The sequence below is a fragment of the Falco peregrinus genome, chromosome 8 (genome assembly GCF_023634155.1).
Source record: "Falco peregrinus isolate bFalPer1 chromosome 8, bFalPer1.pri, whole genome shotgun sequence".
In the NCBI taxonomy this organism is placed as follows: Eukaryota; Metazoa; Chordata; class Aves; order Falconiformes; family Falconidae; genus Falco; species Falco peregrinus.
In genome coordinates this window covers 27331092-27343233 of record NC_073728.1, presented here as the reverse complement: position 1 = coordinate 27343233, position 12142 = coordinate 27331092, and the positions used below count along the sequence as shown (strand labels likewise).

Below are 12142 nucleotides of genomic sequence, written 5' to 3'. Positions count from 1 at the left end.
TGCCCAAATAAAGGGATGTGCCCTTTCATAGCATCAGTAGCTGAGCTGTTGGATTACTTTTCCAGAGGAATGCTATGAATGCTCAAAATTTCTGAGTGTAGAAGGGAGACTGGGGAAGTTACTGGGGGTTAAAATCCCCTCAAACTGTCATTGATCTCCCATCTACTTTTCTCTGCTGTAGGAGATGAGGCTGTTTGGACCTGTGGTCTGAGCTGATATGTTTTTTCCTGTGATGGACTGCTTGTTTTGAGAGACAACCTGGTGATAAGACCACTTTGACGATATTCACAAAATACCTTAGAAGACTGCAGTTCATCTAAGTACCTTGGGAAATAGCCATGGGAGGATAGAGCCACAGACTGTGAAATGAGGGGTGGCAGGGGTTATGTGGACAGATCTCTCTGTACTGTTATTAGAAAGATAAACGTTACGAAAATAATATTGTTGTGGGAACTTAGGAATGTATCTTAATATCTAGGAATACACATTGGCAAACACGTTACATTAATAAGGTAAAACATAGATATTCCTGGATGTGATAGCCCAGATTTTTTTCATTAAATAGTAGCAGTACCAGCAAATGGAGGTGCTATTTTAGGTTTTGTTTTAGTAACTAGTGTTGATGTTACAGGAGGGCCTGGTTGTACAGAGGAATCTTGGACTTAGTGCTCATAAAATGGATTCCTTTTGAATTAAATGGAATCCTAAACAAAAGTAGGTCTGGAACTAGCATACTTGTCTTTGAAAGGACAAACTGAAAAATTAAAAAACCTGGTGGGTAAAGTCATCTGGGCAGAGACACATGAGAACCTGAGTGCAGAGCCTCTCTAATTCAGGGATGCAGAAACTGTCTGGACCAGGGATCCCAAGCAAAGGAGGAAAACATGGCAGGAAAGGGCTCCTTGCTGAAGCTAGTGAATAGCCACCTTAAAAAGGATAGTTGGGATTAAACGGAGAGTCTGTAAGGAATGGAAAAAAGGACTAATCGGCAAAAAAGGAATGTCTTAGAGGTCAGGAGGGGTAGGGATAAAATGAGAATTGCCAAAAGTCAAGCTGCGTTAGGCCTGGCAAAGGAAATTAAAACAAATAGCAACAGGTTTCTCAGCTATATAAATAAAAAGAGACTTGAAGCCGCTGTGCAGTGAGGACAAACTGGAGATTAAAGATGATCTAGGTATGGCTCCATTATTAACCAAACTTTGCTTCAGTGTTCAGTCCAGTTAGAGGGGATAAGAACATGAAAACCTTGAAAACTGAGGGGAAAACCCAAAAGTCTAAACATCAAAGTGACTGAAATCTGTCGGAGAGCAGAAGCCAGGAGCATTTGCCTCAGTTTCTGAAGGGACCAGGACAAAAAACCAAACCAAAACAAAAAATCACTGTGTCATGTATAAAGATTTTTAGGTCATGGTGGGAAGTAGGAAACGGGAACCAGTATTTCAATCACCAGAGGTGGTGGAGGAGTGATTCAGATATATAACATTAATCCAGCCTTGGCCGTGGACAACACTGGCAGAGCTGGAGAACAGAGTAATAAATGACTTGAGGGTAAATGCCAAGCAGATGAAGCGAAGGTGGATCATGCCAGGCTGAGCTGATACTTTTGTCCAATATACTGCACTTTTCTGAAAAATCAGTTATCCGGTCTGTGTGGTCTCCCATAGAGCAGTAGATACAAACGCATGTGAGAAAATATTCCTTAAAATAGGGACAGAGGGACTCAGTTTGAGGATCGGTGAGGGAGTGACAGTTGCTTGTGTGTGGGTTGTAGGATTTGGCTGCAGAGGACACCAGGGGTAAGAACTGAGGTATACCTGGCTGTGGGTTTGCAGTGATGGCCCTGGTGGAAACCATAGGTGTGAAGGTGTTGAATACTCATGATTGTGCTGAGTTAGGTTCATTGTCATGGAGAGAAAGCTCAGGAAAACTCTTTAGGATAAGTGATGTATGTGGAGGGGTGACAGCATCAGGAATGGGTTAAAACAGAAGGTCACAGAGTGTTGGAATGGGTAGTAAAAGATCACGTTGGAAAACTTGCTGAACGGGGCTTTTGCTAGCAAAATCTGTCACTGGACAGCTAAGAAAGTCCCAGGGTGAGGGTGGACTGCTACTGAGGTCCTGCTTTGCAAAAACTGCCCTATGTCCAGCGAGAGGTGTCCCACAGGGAAGGAAGCATTAAACCCTGTGAAAGCAGCTGGCAACCCCTTGGCCACAGTCATGAGCTGGAAAAAAAATGGATGTGGGCAGGCACAGGTGCAGGGACCAGCTCCAGGGGAGTGGGAGCATGTGCTATGGGGAGGGCTGGGCAGGGGAGGACTTGGCTGCTCCAGTGAGATACAGGAAGGAAACAAAAACAGGGAGGGGAAGGAGCAGCCTGAGCTGGAGAAGGGTGCTGGCATGAGAACAGCATACCATAACTCAGCCCTAATAATATCCTGTCTAGAAAACACAGCATCTTCTGCTGGCTGGAGTGCTGTCCTTCTAGGGCATCTTTTCCAGGTGAAACCTTGAGGGCAGAGCACATGCTCTTCTGCTCCCAAGGAAAACTGGTGTGATGTGGCTGAATTAAAGTCCCATGTCGAGTGGCTCAGGAGGCCCTTGCACTAATCCTAGGGAGGATTTATTTTTTTCCTTAAACAAGAATTAAAAAATTTCTTTTTAGTTCTGTTCATAGGCCCAGCAGGTTTTGTCAGCGCACAGGGAAATAACGCTGACCTCGCAATGCTAATGTTCCTTCAGTATGGCAAAAGGGAAGTTTTGTCATGGGAGGGTGGTTGTTAAAAATCAGTATTTATCCACCAAATTGAGAATAAAATTGTGTTCTCAGAACTTGGGGTCTGTTCAAAGTGCAGTTGGATCTAGGCTAAAGCAGTGTTCCTGTTTCACAGTAAGCTACTATAGTGAATTTTCGAAGGGAATGGAGATGTAGAGATTTTTTGCTGTCTTTGTTAATACTGTTCTCTAGGTGCAGGACCCCAGTCTGCCTGTCTGTTTTCTTTTTTTAAAATAGATTTTATTTTTAATTGTAGCATACTAAGCAGCATGACATACTCTGACCTAAGGCAGTTTTCGATGTATTTATTTATTTATGAGATTTTATTGCTCAGCATTTCAGGGTAACAGAAGCATCCTGTGTGTTTATTTTCTTTAGGCTCTTGAGTTTGCCCTGCAGCCAAGTCAAATGACTTCAGCTTTGGGGGGAACTGAAATGAGGAAATCTGTACTTTGTGACCTTAAACTTTCAATGAAAGGGGATTTGGGGAATGGAGAAATGGCAAGTGCTCGGAAAGGGAATATTTGCAATGGGGATATGGGGGAAGACTTTAAAACAAAGCTCTTGTACAATGCCAGTAATTAGATAATATGGTAAAGTTAGGAAGCCCTTGACAGAGAATTGGTTACTCAAGAGGAGGTATCAGGTATGTTGTCTGAGGCCAGCAGCCCCAACAGAAACAGGGAAAAGGATAGCTGGCATCTTTGACGCTTTAATTGCAAATGAAACAAAAGCTGGCAGCTGAGAAATTGAGAAGCATCACGTGCCTTTAAGATCTCCAGAAGGCTCTTCCCCAGCTTACAGTGGTCCTTTGTAAACTGCTGTGACTGATTTATTCCTGTGACTCAGTGAGGGTTGGATTTTAGGCATTTGCTTCTCCCAACCTCTGACCTCCTCCAGCATGGCCATACTGCCTTTGGGGCAGAGGAGCAAGATGCACTTCAGACTATTTATGGCTCATTCTACAGTTTCATTCTGGGAACATCCCAGGGAAGCTGATGGCTGTTTTGGTGCCAAATATTCATCAGCCTTCTGCCATTTTCCAGTTAATTTGTCTGGATGACTTCTCCCATGACTTCTCACATTTTCCACCACCTGATGCTCTATTAAGAGTTTGTTCCTTTGTCCGTCTCTGGGGCTGCTTCGTTGTGTCAACGCTGCCTTGTTTCCCGTCTGATTTAAGGATTTATGCTAACCTCATTAGTCGTGGCAGCTGATCAAGGCTGTTTTTGTAAGGAATCATCATCTGAAGACCTCTGTCCTATGCTCACCAGCTGCACAGTAGCAGGTCTGATCAGAGCACTGCCCTTTTCTTTGGCGGAGGCACTTGGTTTAGGGGTAAGCCCATGCGATATCAGGTCTTCTCCTAGGTGCATCCATCTCTGATGCTCCCAGGTTCATTTATCACAGCTCTAAGGCCAGAAGGGTGGTGTTCTGTCCTCAAACCTGCCTCCTGGTCCAGTTTAGACCACAGATTTTTGCTGTGTGACCTGCTGTTTTGACTACAGCGCTACAAAAGCCATTCACATTTGACTTCAAAATCACTCACAACAGGAGATGCTATTCACAATCCTTTTGTAACTGTGCTAGTGGCTAATTATTTGGATTGTCCATGTTTGCTTCATCCAGTAAATAGTCTTCAGCTCAGTAACAGTTGAGTATTTATAAGATTCTTTAATTCCTTTTTGGTCTTCATATACTTAACTGTAGGTGAAGTAAAATTTTCCCTGGCTGCTTTTTTTCCTTTCTAATATCTTATCTGAGCAATTTATCCTGCTTTCTTCTGTGGTGCTCCATTACAGTTGTACTCCAGGAATGAGTAAGAACCTTGTGGGGAAGTTTCTCAACAGGTTTTATTTGCTTTTGCTTTTCATTATTGATTAGCAGTTTCCATTCTCCTCTTCTCTTACACTTACTTAATAATAAATATTTATGCTGCCCCATCAATTTACATAGTATTCTGCAGACCTCCAAAGAGGCAGAGTGTTGCTCCACCGGTGTTTAGTCTTTCTCTGCATCTCCCATGCTGCTGTGGGGGCACTGGGAGCAGAGATGGTACAGCTTTGCTGGGGAGGACCCAAACACTGGAGGTGCTGGGTGCATTTTGCTCCTTTGGAGCTCCCTGGGAATGGAAGGACCTTCCTACTTCTCCTTCAAAGAGAGGGGAGGACATAGCTGCTGGTGATATTTATGTAGAGAAGTGGAAATACTCTGACAATTCACTTGGCATGTCTGGAAGAGGTGGCCCGTGCAGTGCATTATGCAGTCTGGTCTGTGTATGGAGACAATAAATTGCTGTCAAAAAGCCACTGATCTTCCATTCTTTGTGTGTTGGGGTGTTGCAAGATGAGACCCACTGATAAACTTTGTGGGGCTTGCTCAGCCTACTGCGTGTGATCCTCTTCTGCTGGGGCAGAGGACCCAGCTGCCTCCAGTGAACCTGGACCTACCAATTCTGCTGTCTCACCTGCTGTAACAAATCCTGCCTTTGAAGCTCTCTCCCTGCAGAATTTGCATTACAGCTCCTGTGAAGTGTTAAATGCTACCAGTAACTCTTCGCTACTGACTACAGACCCCTCCCTCCCGAGCTGCCTGTTTGCTGCTCCTCCAGGCACATGTTTTATGTGATGTAGGATGGAGTCATAGCTGTTGTAGCTTTAGGGGTGTCTCTGGTCTGGAAAAACTTGATGATGAACAGATCTGTGGTGGTGTAGGGACCAGCCCAGTGAGGCCAGTAGAAATGACATCAGCCCAAGGATTTTCTTACCTTAGTATTCAATAGGAAGAGTCAAATGCAAACATGATGATTGCAAGCACATATGGCTCTGGCTGTCCATCTTGAGGCCTGTTCAGTGAAAACTGGGCTTAACTGTTTGCCAAGAGCAACACGCTTTTCCCTTTAACCCTCAGCAAGCCTTCCAGCTTTAGCCCAGTCGACACCGTCATGGTTTATTTAGCAAGGCAAAGCACGGTGAGGCCGAGGGAGCAGTGTGAGAGGCCACAGCTGGGCCTTTGTGAAAGGCAGGTATGGGGCAAAGGAGAAAACAATTAGGAAAAAGCAAGTGTTCTGGTGTAGAGTTTTAGAGTAGGACTTGTAATGTTCAGTGGTAAATAGCTGGTTAATCAATGCCAGATTGTCTGTTGGACATCCTCTTAATTACTTCAGCCTGTGCCAGACACTGATATCCTTGAAACCCAAAAAATCCCATTAGAAGGTGCTTTCATTGGGGCTCAGCCAACATGCTTTGCAGGCTTTTGAGGAAGAGCAGCATGTGACCGAAGTGAGTGCGGAGGGGCTGGGGCCGTTGGGGCAGCAAAAGGGGTGGCACTGGAGGGGGCTCTGCCTGTGTTGGGGCACCCTGCATGGCTTGTCAGGAGCTTGCAATGAATCCCTCGCTCCAGGATGGCACCCCAGCTCTCCAGTTAGGCAGCAGTAAGAGCTGCTGCTGCTGCTGTTTTCCATGTGCTTTGGCTTTGTTCCTGTGCCCTCAGCTTGTGCCAAGGCCTTCTGTATTTGTGAAAAGGCTGGGCATTTTTCTTTCTCTTTAAAGGAGAGGTGTCCTGGCTCCCAGCCCCTTGTGAGGGCTGCGGTTGATTTCAGAGGTGTGATGGAGGTGTGCATGGCACACAGCAGGTGCGTGTTGTTTTCTGAAGGTCACCCCTTGATTAAGGGGTCTTCAAACCCTGTCTCAACAGCATATGAAGACCTGCGCTTTGGCGTTTAGGTCTTTCTGCTGACTTGTTCCAGTGGGCTGAGATGGAGAGCTATGAAATTATGAATGAGAGGGGAGAAATGAGAAGATCATTATTTTTCAGCTTAATTTGGCATCCCATGAAAAAGTCAAGCAGCACATCTGGGGGAGCAGGTAACACAATTGAATGATGGTAGTCATTGATGTAGGAAGTTGGAAATGCCCTTGATATAAATGGCTTCTAAAAGGAAGTATAGAAATTCATAGAGGGATGACTAGTTATGAAATATGAAGATCCATGTGCAGCCTCTGGCTCAGAAAGTCCCTATGCCACTGGTTTCCAGAAGCAGAAGCAAAGATCGGTCGTTACGCTCCTCCTAACATCTGCTGCTGACGACAGCTGTAGCTGCTTGGGGATCACAGAGATTGCAGCCTAGTGCTGGAGAAGCAGACTGGTGCTTTGGCAGGGAGACATGAAGAAGAGTCATGTGCTGGGGCCTCAAGATGTGTGCAGCTGGACAGGTCTGCTCTGCTCCTCCCTCAGCCTCTGTGTGGATGAGCCTCTGTGTCAAGGTCAGCTTGTGTTTTGGACTCGTGACTGGTTTGGTCTCTGTGCAAGGAGCTGCCATAGCCCGCTCCCTCCCTCCCTGGCAGGCCTTGCTGCAGATGCCCTCTACTGTCCCCTCTCCGTGGCCCTCAGCTGAAGAGGGATTAACAAGGGTACGGCAGTATCTAAATTCTCTGCCTTCCTCAACTTTGGAAGGTGGGGTGTCCTTATGAGGATGACTTGGGTTGGTCTTCCCATCGGTAAAGCCCAGCTGGGTTTGGTTGGAAAATCTAAAGAGGGATTTTTTGATATGAAAGATGTCTGTGCTTTGTGCATGTGAACCTTGCTGGAGGAAGGAAAGACAGGGAGAGGTTTAGAAATTGTGATTTGCTTACTGCCTTCCTCCCAAGGAATCCAGGAGAGCAGCCTTGTTAAATACGGCACTGTTTTGCTCTCCAGTGAAACAAGAGTGCCTGATTAACTCTCAAACCCACAACAGCACCCACTAACATTTTGGGATAGGAAGTACAGAACTTAATTACATTTTGACTCTCTTCCACTTCACTATTCAGATGTTTCTTCTACTGGACTTGAAGTCTTGTTGGACTGGGGCAGGAGGGACCAGGGGAGCTCATTCAGCTGCGGCTAGTACACCTGGCTTTTTGCTCACTTCAAGGGTGGGTTTTGTGTTTAGACATCTGAGAAAAGATATCAGGCAGTAGGTATAAAAGATAGTTGGACTCAACACTGTAGCATGAAATCAAACTGGAACACAGCACTGGGAAAGCTGACAATGCTTTGGGTATCTTACTCTCGTAGGAAGGGGGACAGGCAGGGCATCGACACCTGTTTCCTTTGGAAAAGTTGAAAGCCAGAGCTTACAAGGTGTGATGCTGGCTGAACAGGACTGCCTTGTGAGTGGGGGGCAGGAGAACATGTAGCTGACAGTCAGGGCAGCAGGTTTGGGAAGATGACTGGTGGAGCTGAGGAACATACCTGACGGGCTTGCAAAGTAAGCAGTGTAACTGAGGAGCTTGCTTCTGAGTGTCTGAAATGGGTTATGAGGATTGCTGCATTGCAGCCGTGATGTGTGGTGGTGTGGTCAGTCATCGCTTTTCCTCTAGCCACTTAGTCTGAAGCTGCAGTGGTCCTGGTTTCAGCAGGTCATCCTGCTTTTAGGAGGCATAAAGCTCCTGAGCTGCATGTGTGGGTTGCAGCCTGTGTTAACATCAACTAGCATAATGCATCCGCTGTGCGCTTGGCTACCTGCTGAGTGGTTCCAGCCTCAGTCTGCAGTGAGGGAAATACTGTCCAGGGCAGCGTTTTAAAGCCAGGTTTTGGAGACACTGCTGGTACTTGCTCATGCCAGATCATGGCCTGAAAGATGCTGGGTACAGGTCCCTGGGAGTATGCTGCAGCCCAGCAATGGTACCCCAGCTGCTTCCCACAGGAGGGACTGGTCCTGTTGTTCTCCCAATGGCTGGGAGGCACTCGGGGGCAAACAGCCAACTTTGCAGCCAGTACTCCTCTCTGTTTCCAGCTACTGTGTGCTTGGCTTCTCTTTTCACAGTGAAACACAAGCATATTCCAGCGCAGGAGCTGGCAAAGGGACTTGCAGGTAACTTTCTCTGTCTGGGGGAGTGGAGGACCTTTGAGCTTCCTGGAAGGGAATTCAAGTGTGTGCTGTGCATCGGATGCAGCTTTCCTGAGCTGGCCTTTTCTGTTGTTCAGGCCACCTGGAAGGATGTGTTAGAGGAGGCTTGCAGTGTGATTGTGAGTGGTAGCTGGCACTGGTGCAGCCTGTGCTGGGTGGATGGAGGGGGACGTGGGAGCTGTGTTTTGATTCTGCTTTTCCTGTTTGTTGTAACTTGGCAGAGGCAAAGTTTCAGAGACTGCAGGGGCAGCAAGATCCTTTTTATTTCTTTCTTTTCTCCCTGGCATGTACTGTGACACCTTCTGCCAGTAACTCTGATTTTTTTTATTTTTTTTCCAGGGGGGACAGAGGCAGAGTGGGAGGGGAGGATTGGTGTGTCAAGGCTCTGCAGCTTTGGAGCACATAAACCAGAATATTTAGGTTTGGGCTTATTGTCTAGAGGGGAGACTTTTGTAAAAGCAGTCTCCAGTGTGCAAGCAACTGTCACAGGGGCTTTTGACCCTGCTTCAGGTGGAATTTCAGGGGAAAAATTTTTCAAAGGAAGAAGAAAATGAAACCCGAACCGCGCAAAACTGTCTCCCCAAGGCCTGTTCAGAAAATGGAGATAAAGCAGTAGTAAAGTCAAGTGCTCAATTAAGCCAGATGTACGTGCTTTAAAGCGCTAACAGATGTGGCAACAGTGGCTCTGAAGAACTGGAGTTTATGGACAGTGTGCAGTGGAGACGGGTGTGTATGCCCACTGCTTCCCGATGGGGAATGGCACAGCAGTGCTTTTGTTCTGGGGCCTTTGAAGGCCCTCAGAGAGTATGTGGGTGCTCAGGGCTGATGCTTCCCACTGTCTCCTCAGCTCCTTCCTTTGCCCCTAGGATGGCTGTGCTTACGGTGCTTTTCAGTTGTGGTGGCCTGTTAGAGAGCAATGAGGGTGGATTGGTTATAGCATCCCAGGGCAATTTATCTAGTGACAGCCTCCCACCTTGATGCTCCCAGGAGGTTGTAGTGGCTACCTTGATGTGTTCCTTCCCCAGACCCTATAACTGGGGAGTTACATGCCCTTAAATAACTGCCACATACCATTTTGAAAATTTGGGTGTTCAAAAGTGCAGCAGAAAGCAGTGAGATGCTTTTGGCTGTAAGCAGATGGATAAAGGCCAGGTAAAACCTGTTATTCGCATGCTGTACAATACCTGCAACTTACAGTGTGAGTAATACTTGCCTGCAGAGCAACCGGCTGAATTTTGCCTGGGGAGGCTCAACTGGACCAGGTTTAGACCATGTGCAGAGTTGGTTTGGAGAAGGACTTAAACACCAGCATGTCACAAGCCAGCTGAAGCTGTCCAGTGCTTTGGGGTAAACTCTTATGTTAACGCCAATCCTTCTTGAAGCCAGGGGATTCCCTGGCATTTTCTTGCAGAAGCTCAGTGTTCTAACAATTTGGCTTAACACAGACATGGATGGTTTACTCTAACTTGGGGACCACCTCCACGTGTCTTCCAAGCCTTTAGGTGGTAGCCAGACCCTCCAACCAGGAAAAGGGTGCTGCGTAGATCAGGTGCACAGCAAACACACCAGGGCATTTGGTGCCGAGTATGCTGGCTGGATGTATGTGAAATGTTTTCTGGAGCTGTTCAAACAGCAAGCTGACTATCACACGGTCAAGCTTCCCTTCCAGTGGTTCAGCTGGCTTATCACATCTGTCTCCATCTCTGTGTTTTGTGGTGGTCTGGTTTTTAGGTTTTGTAATGCCTTCCTCCTCCTTGGGAATGCAGCTGACTGATGTTCCCCTTTCTTTTCTTCCTTCCTGTACCACAGTTTTATGACTCTTTCTTCCTGCCTTTTGCTCAGTGGGAGTCTGCATACTCCTGAGGTTGGAGCTTGGGCAGCTTCATGGGTGGCCCAAAATACAGTCGTTTGCAAACAAAGTGAGATCCAGCCCCTTTTTCTATAAAGGCAAGAGACCAAAGCAATGACAGCAGAGCGAAGCAGCAGGCTGCCTTGCACTGCTTCCCTCCCACCTGTGTGGGAGGAAACTTCCCCTTTTAAGGCCAAGTGACATTGATCTGGTCATGCTGTAGGCTCTGGAGGCTGGAAGTCGCTGAAGGACCATACAGGTAACTTGCATTACTTCCATATGCATGGTCATAGTATGCCACAAATAGTTATTACAGATCAGCCAATCTGCAGTAAATTGCCTCCTTCTGGTAGCCTGTCCATGAGTCTCAGCCCTTCATGGCGTTACCGCATGTGTGCGTTTCATTCAGCAGTGGGACAAATCTGCAAATCTGAATTTTAGCAAAACTTTATTTCAGTAGCAGTGTTGTATCAATAAAGACTTCATGCCTAAGTGAGTGGCAGTTGCCTTATTTCAGTAAATGCACACAGTAAGAGAAATAGTAAGTGTGCATAATAAACACACATGCAAGAACAGTCCCTTCTCATGGTGTACTCTAACATGAAGGTTCAAATTGAGCTCTGCCCTTACCTTACCTGGGAGAAGCATAAAACAAGGGTTAAAGAAATCCAGCAAAGAGACTGCAAAACTGAATGAAATATTGCCCCAAGGACAGATGAACAAAGTGTTTTGACATAACCTGAAACAACTGCAATGATGTTTAGCTTGAACATTAAATGAGAAAAACCCATGATCTGTGAACAGCTCAACTCGGGTCTTAAATGTGGGATATGGCAACTCGGTAATAGCCCCCATAAGAAGGGATAGGTAATAATGTCTGTGAGTGATCTGTGTAGACAACTGGGAGGTGCTGGTGGACAGAGGAGACTCACAACCAAATTACAGTGGGTGATACTGCCTCTTTCCACCTACAGTTCAGTACTCTGGTTTTATTTTGAGGCGCTTGTGCTTTGTGCCTGGGGAATGCAGGTTCCTGGGGAAAAAGCAGATGCAGGGTTGGCTTTGAGGGCTGGTGCTTGGCTAAGGGTCTGCATGGGGAAAGCAGGTTCAGCAGGCATTGAGGTGGGCTCTGGCACAGTTTCTGAGGAGGAGGTGGGAAGGAATTACTGTAGTAATAGCGAGTGAGTTTTGAAAAAGGCAGACTTTGAAGAAATGTGCAATGAGATTTGGGTGGGTGGTGAGGGGAGCCCTGGACTGAGCTGCTGTCTGGAAAATCGACTGTGGAAAAGTGAGATGTTATTTGAAAACTGGTAATACAAATGACTGAAGTTCATTCCATTTGCATGCAATAGTCATAATAACTGAAGAAGCCAATGTGGCTGAGAAGGGAGTGGAGCAATACCGGAGATAGGCGAGAGACAGCTCTCGCAGGCTGGGTGGGGCACTGCTCTGACCTTTTTGGGGTTTTAAGTCTTTTTTACTTGTAGTATTTTTTTCCTCCTGATTTTGAACCTTCTCCACCTTACCGCAGGGCAGAAGGTCAGACTTTGGCTGCTCTGCATGCAGCCTTCCCAGAAGGCATGCAGAAATACTCTGCTGTAGGCTTGTCTGGTCATGCCCTGTCCAG

The 12142-nt window shown here is 46.6% G+C and overlaps 1 protein-coding gene across 4 annotated transcripts in view; it reads left to right on the top strand.

Annotated features, from left to right (window-relative positions):
* Nucleotides 1–12142, top strand: part of IGFBP2 (insulin like growth factor binding protein 2) — a 94287-nt gene that overhangs the window by 66874 nt on the left and 15271 nt on the right. Inside the window, exon 1 of one of the 4 annotated variants that reach the window (XM_055812174.1) lies at nucleotides 6884–7038. The exons of the other annotated variants lie outside the window; for them this stretch is intronic. Coding sequence (XP_055668149.1) covers nucleotides 6939–7038 — 100 coding nt within the window. The 5' untranslated portion in view covers nucleotides 6884–6938. Of the gene's footprint in view, nucleotides 1–6883; nucleotides 7039–12142 lie in introns of those variants that run through there. 4 annotated transcript variants of the gene reach the window in all.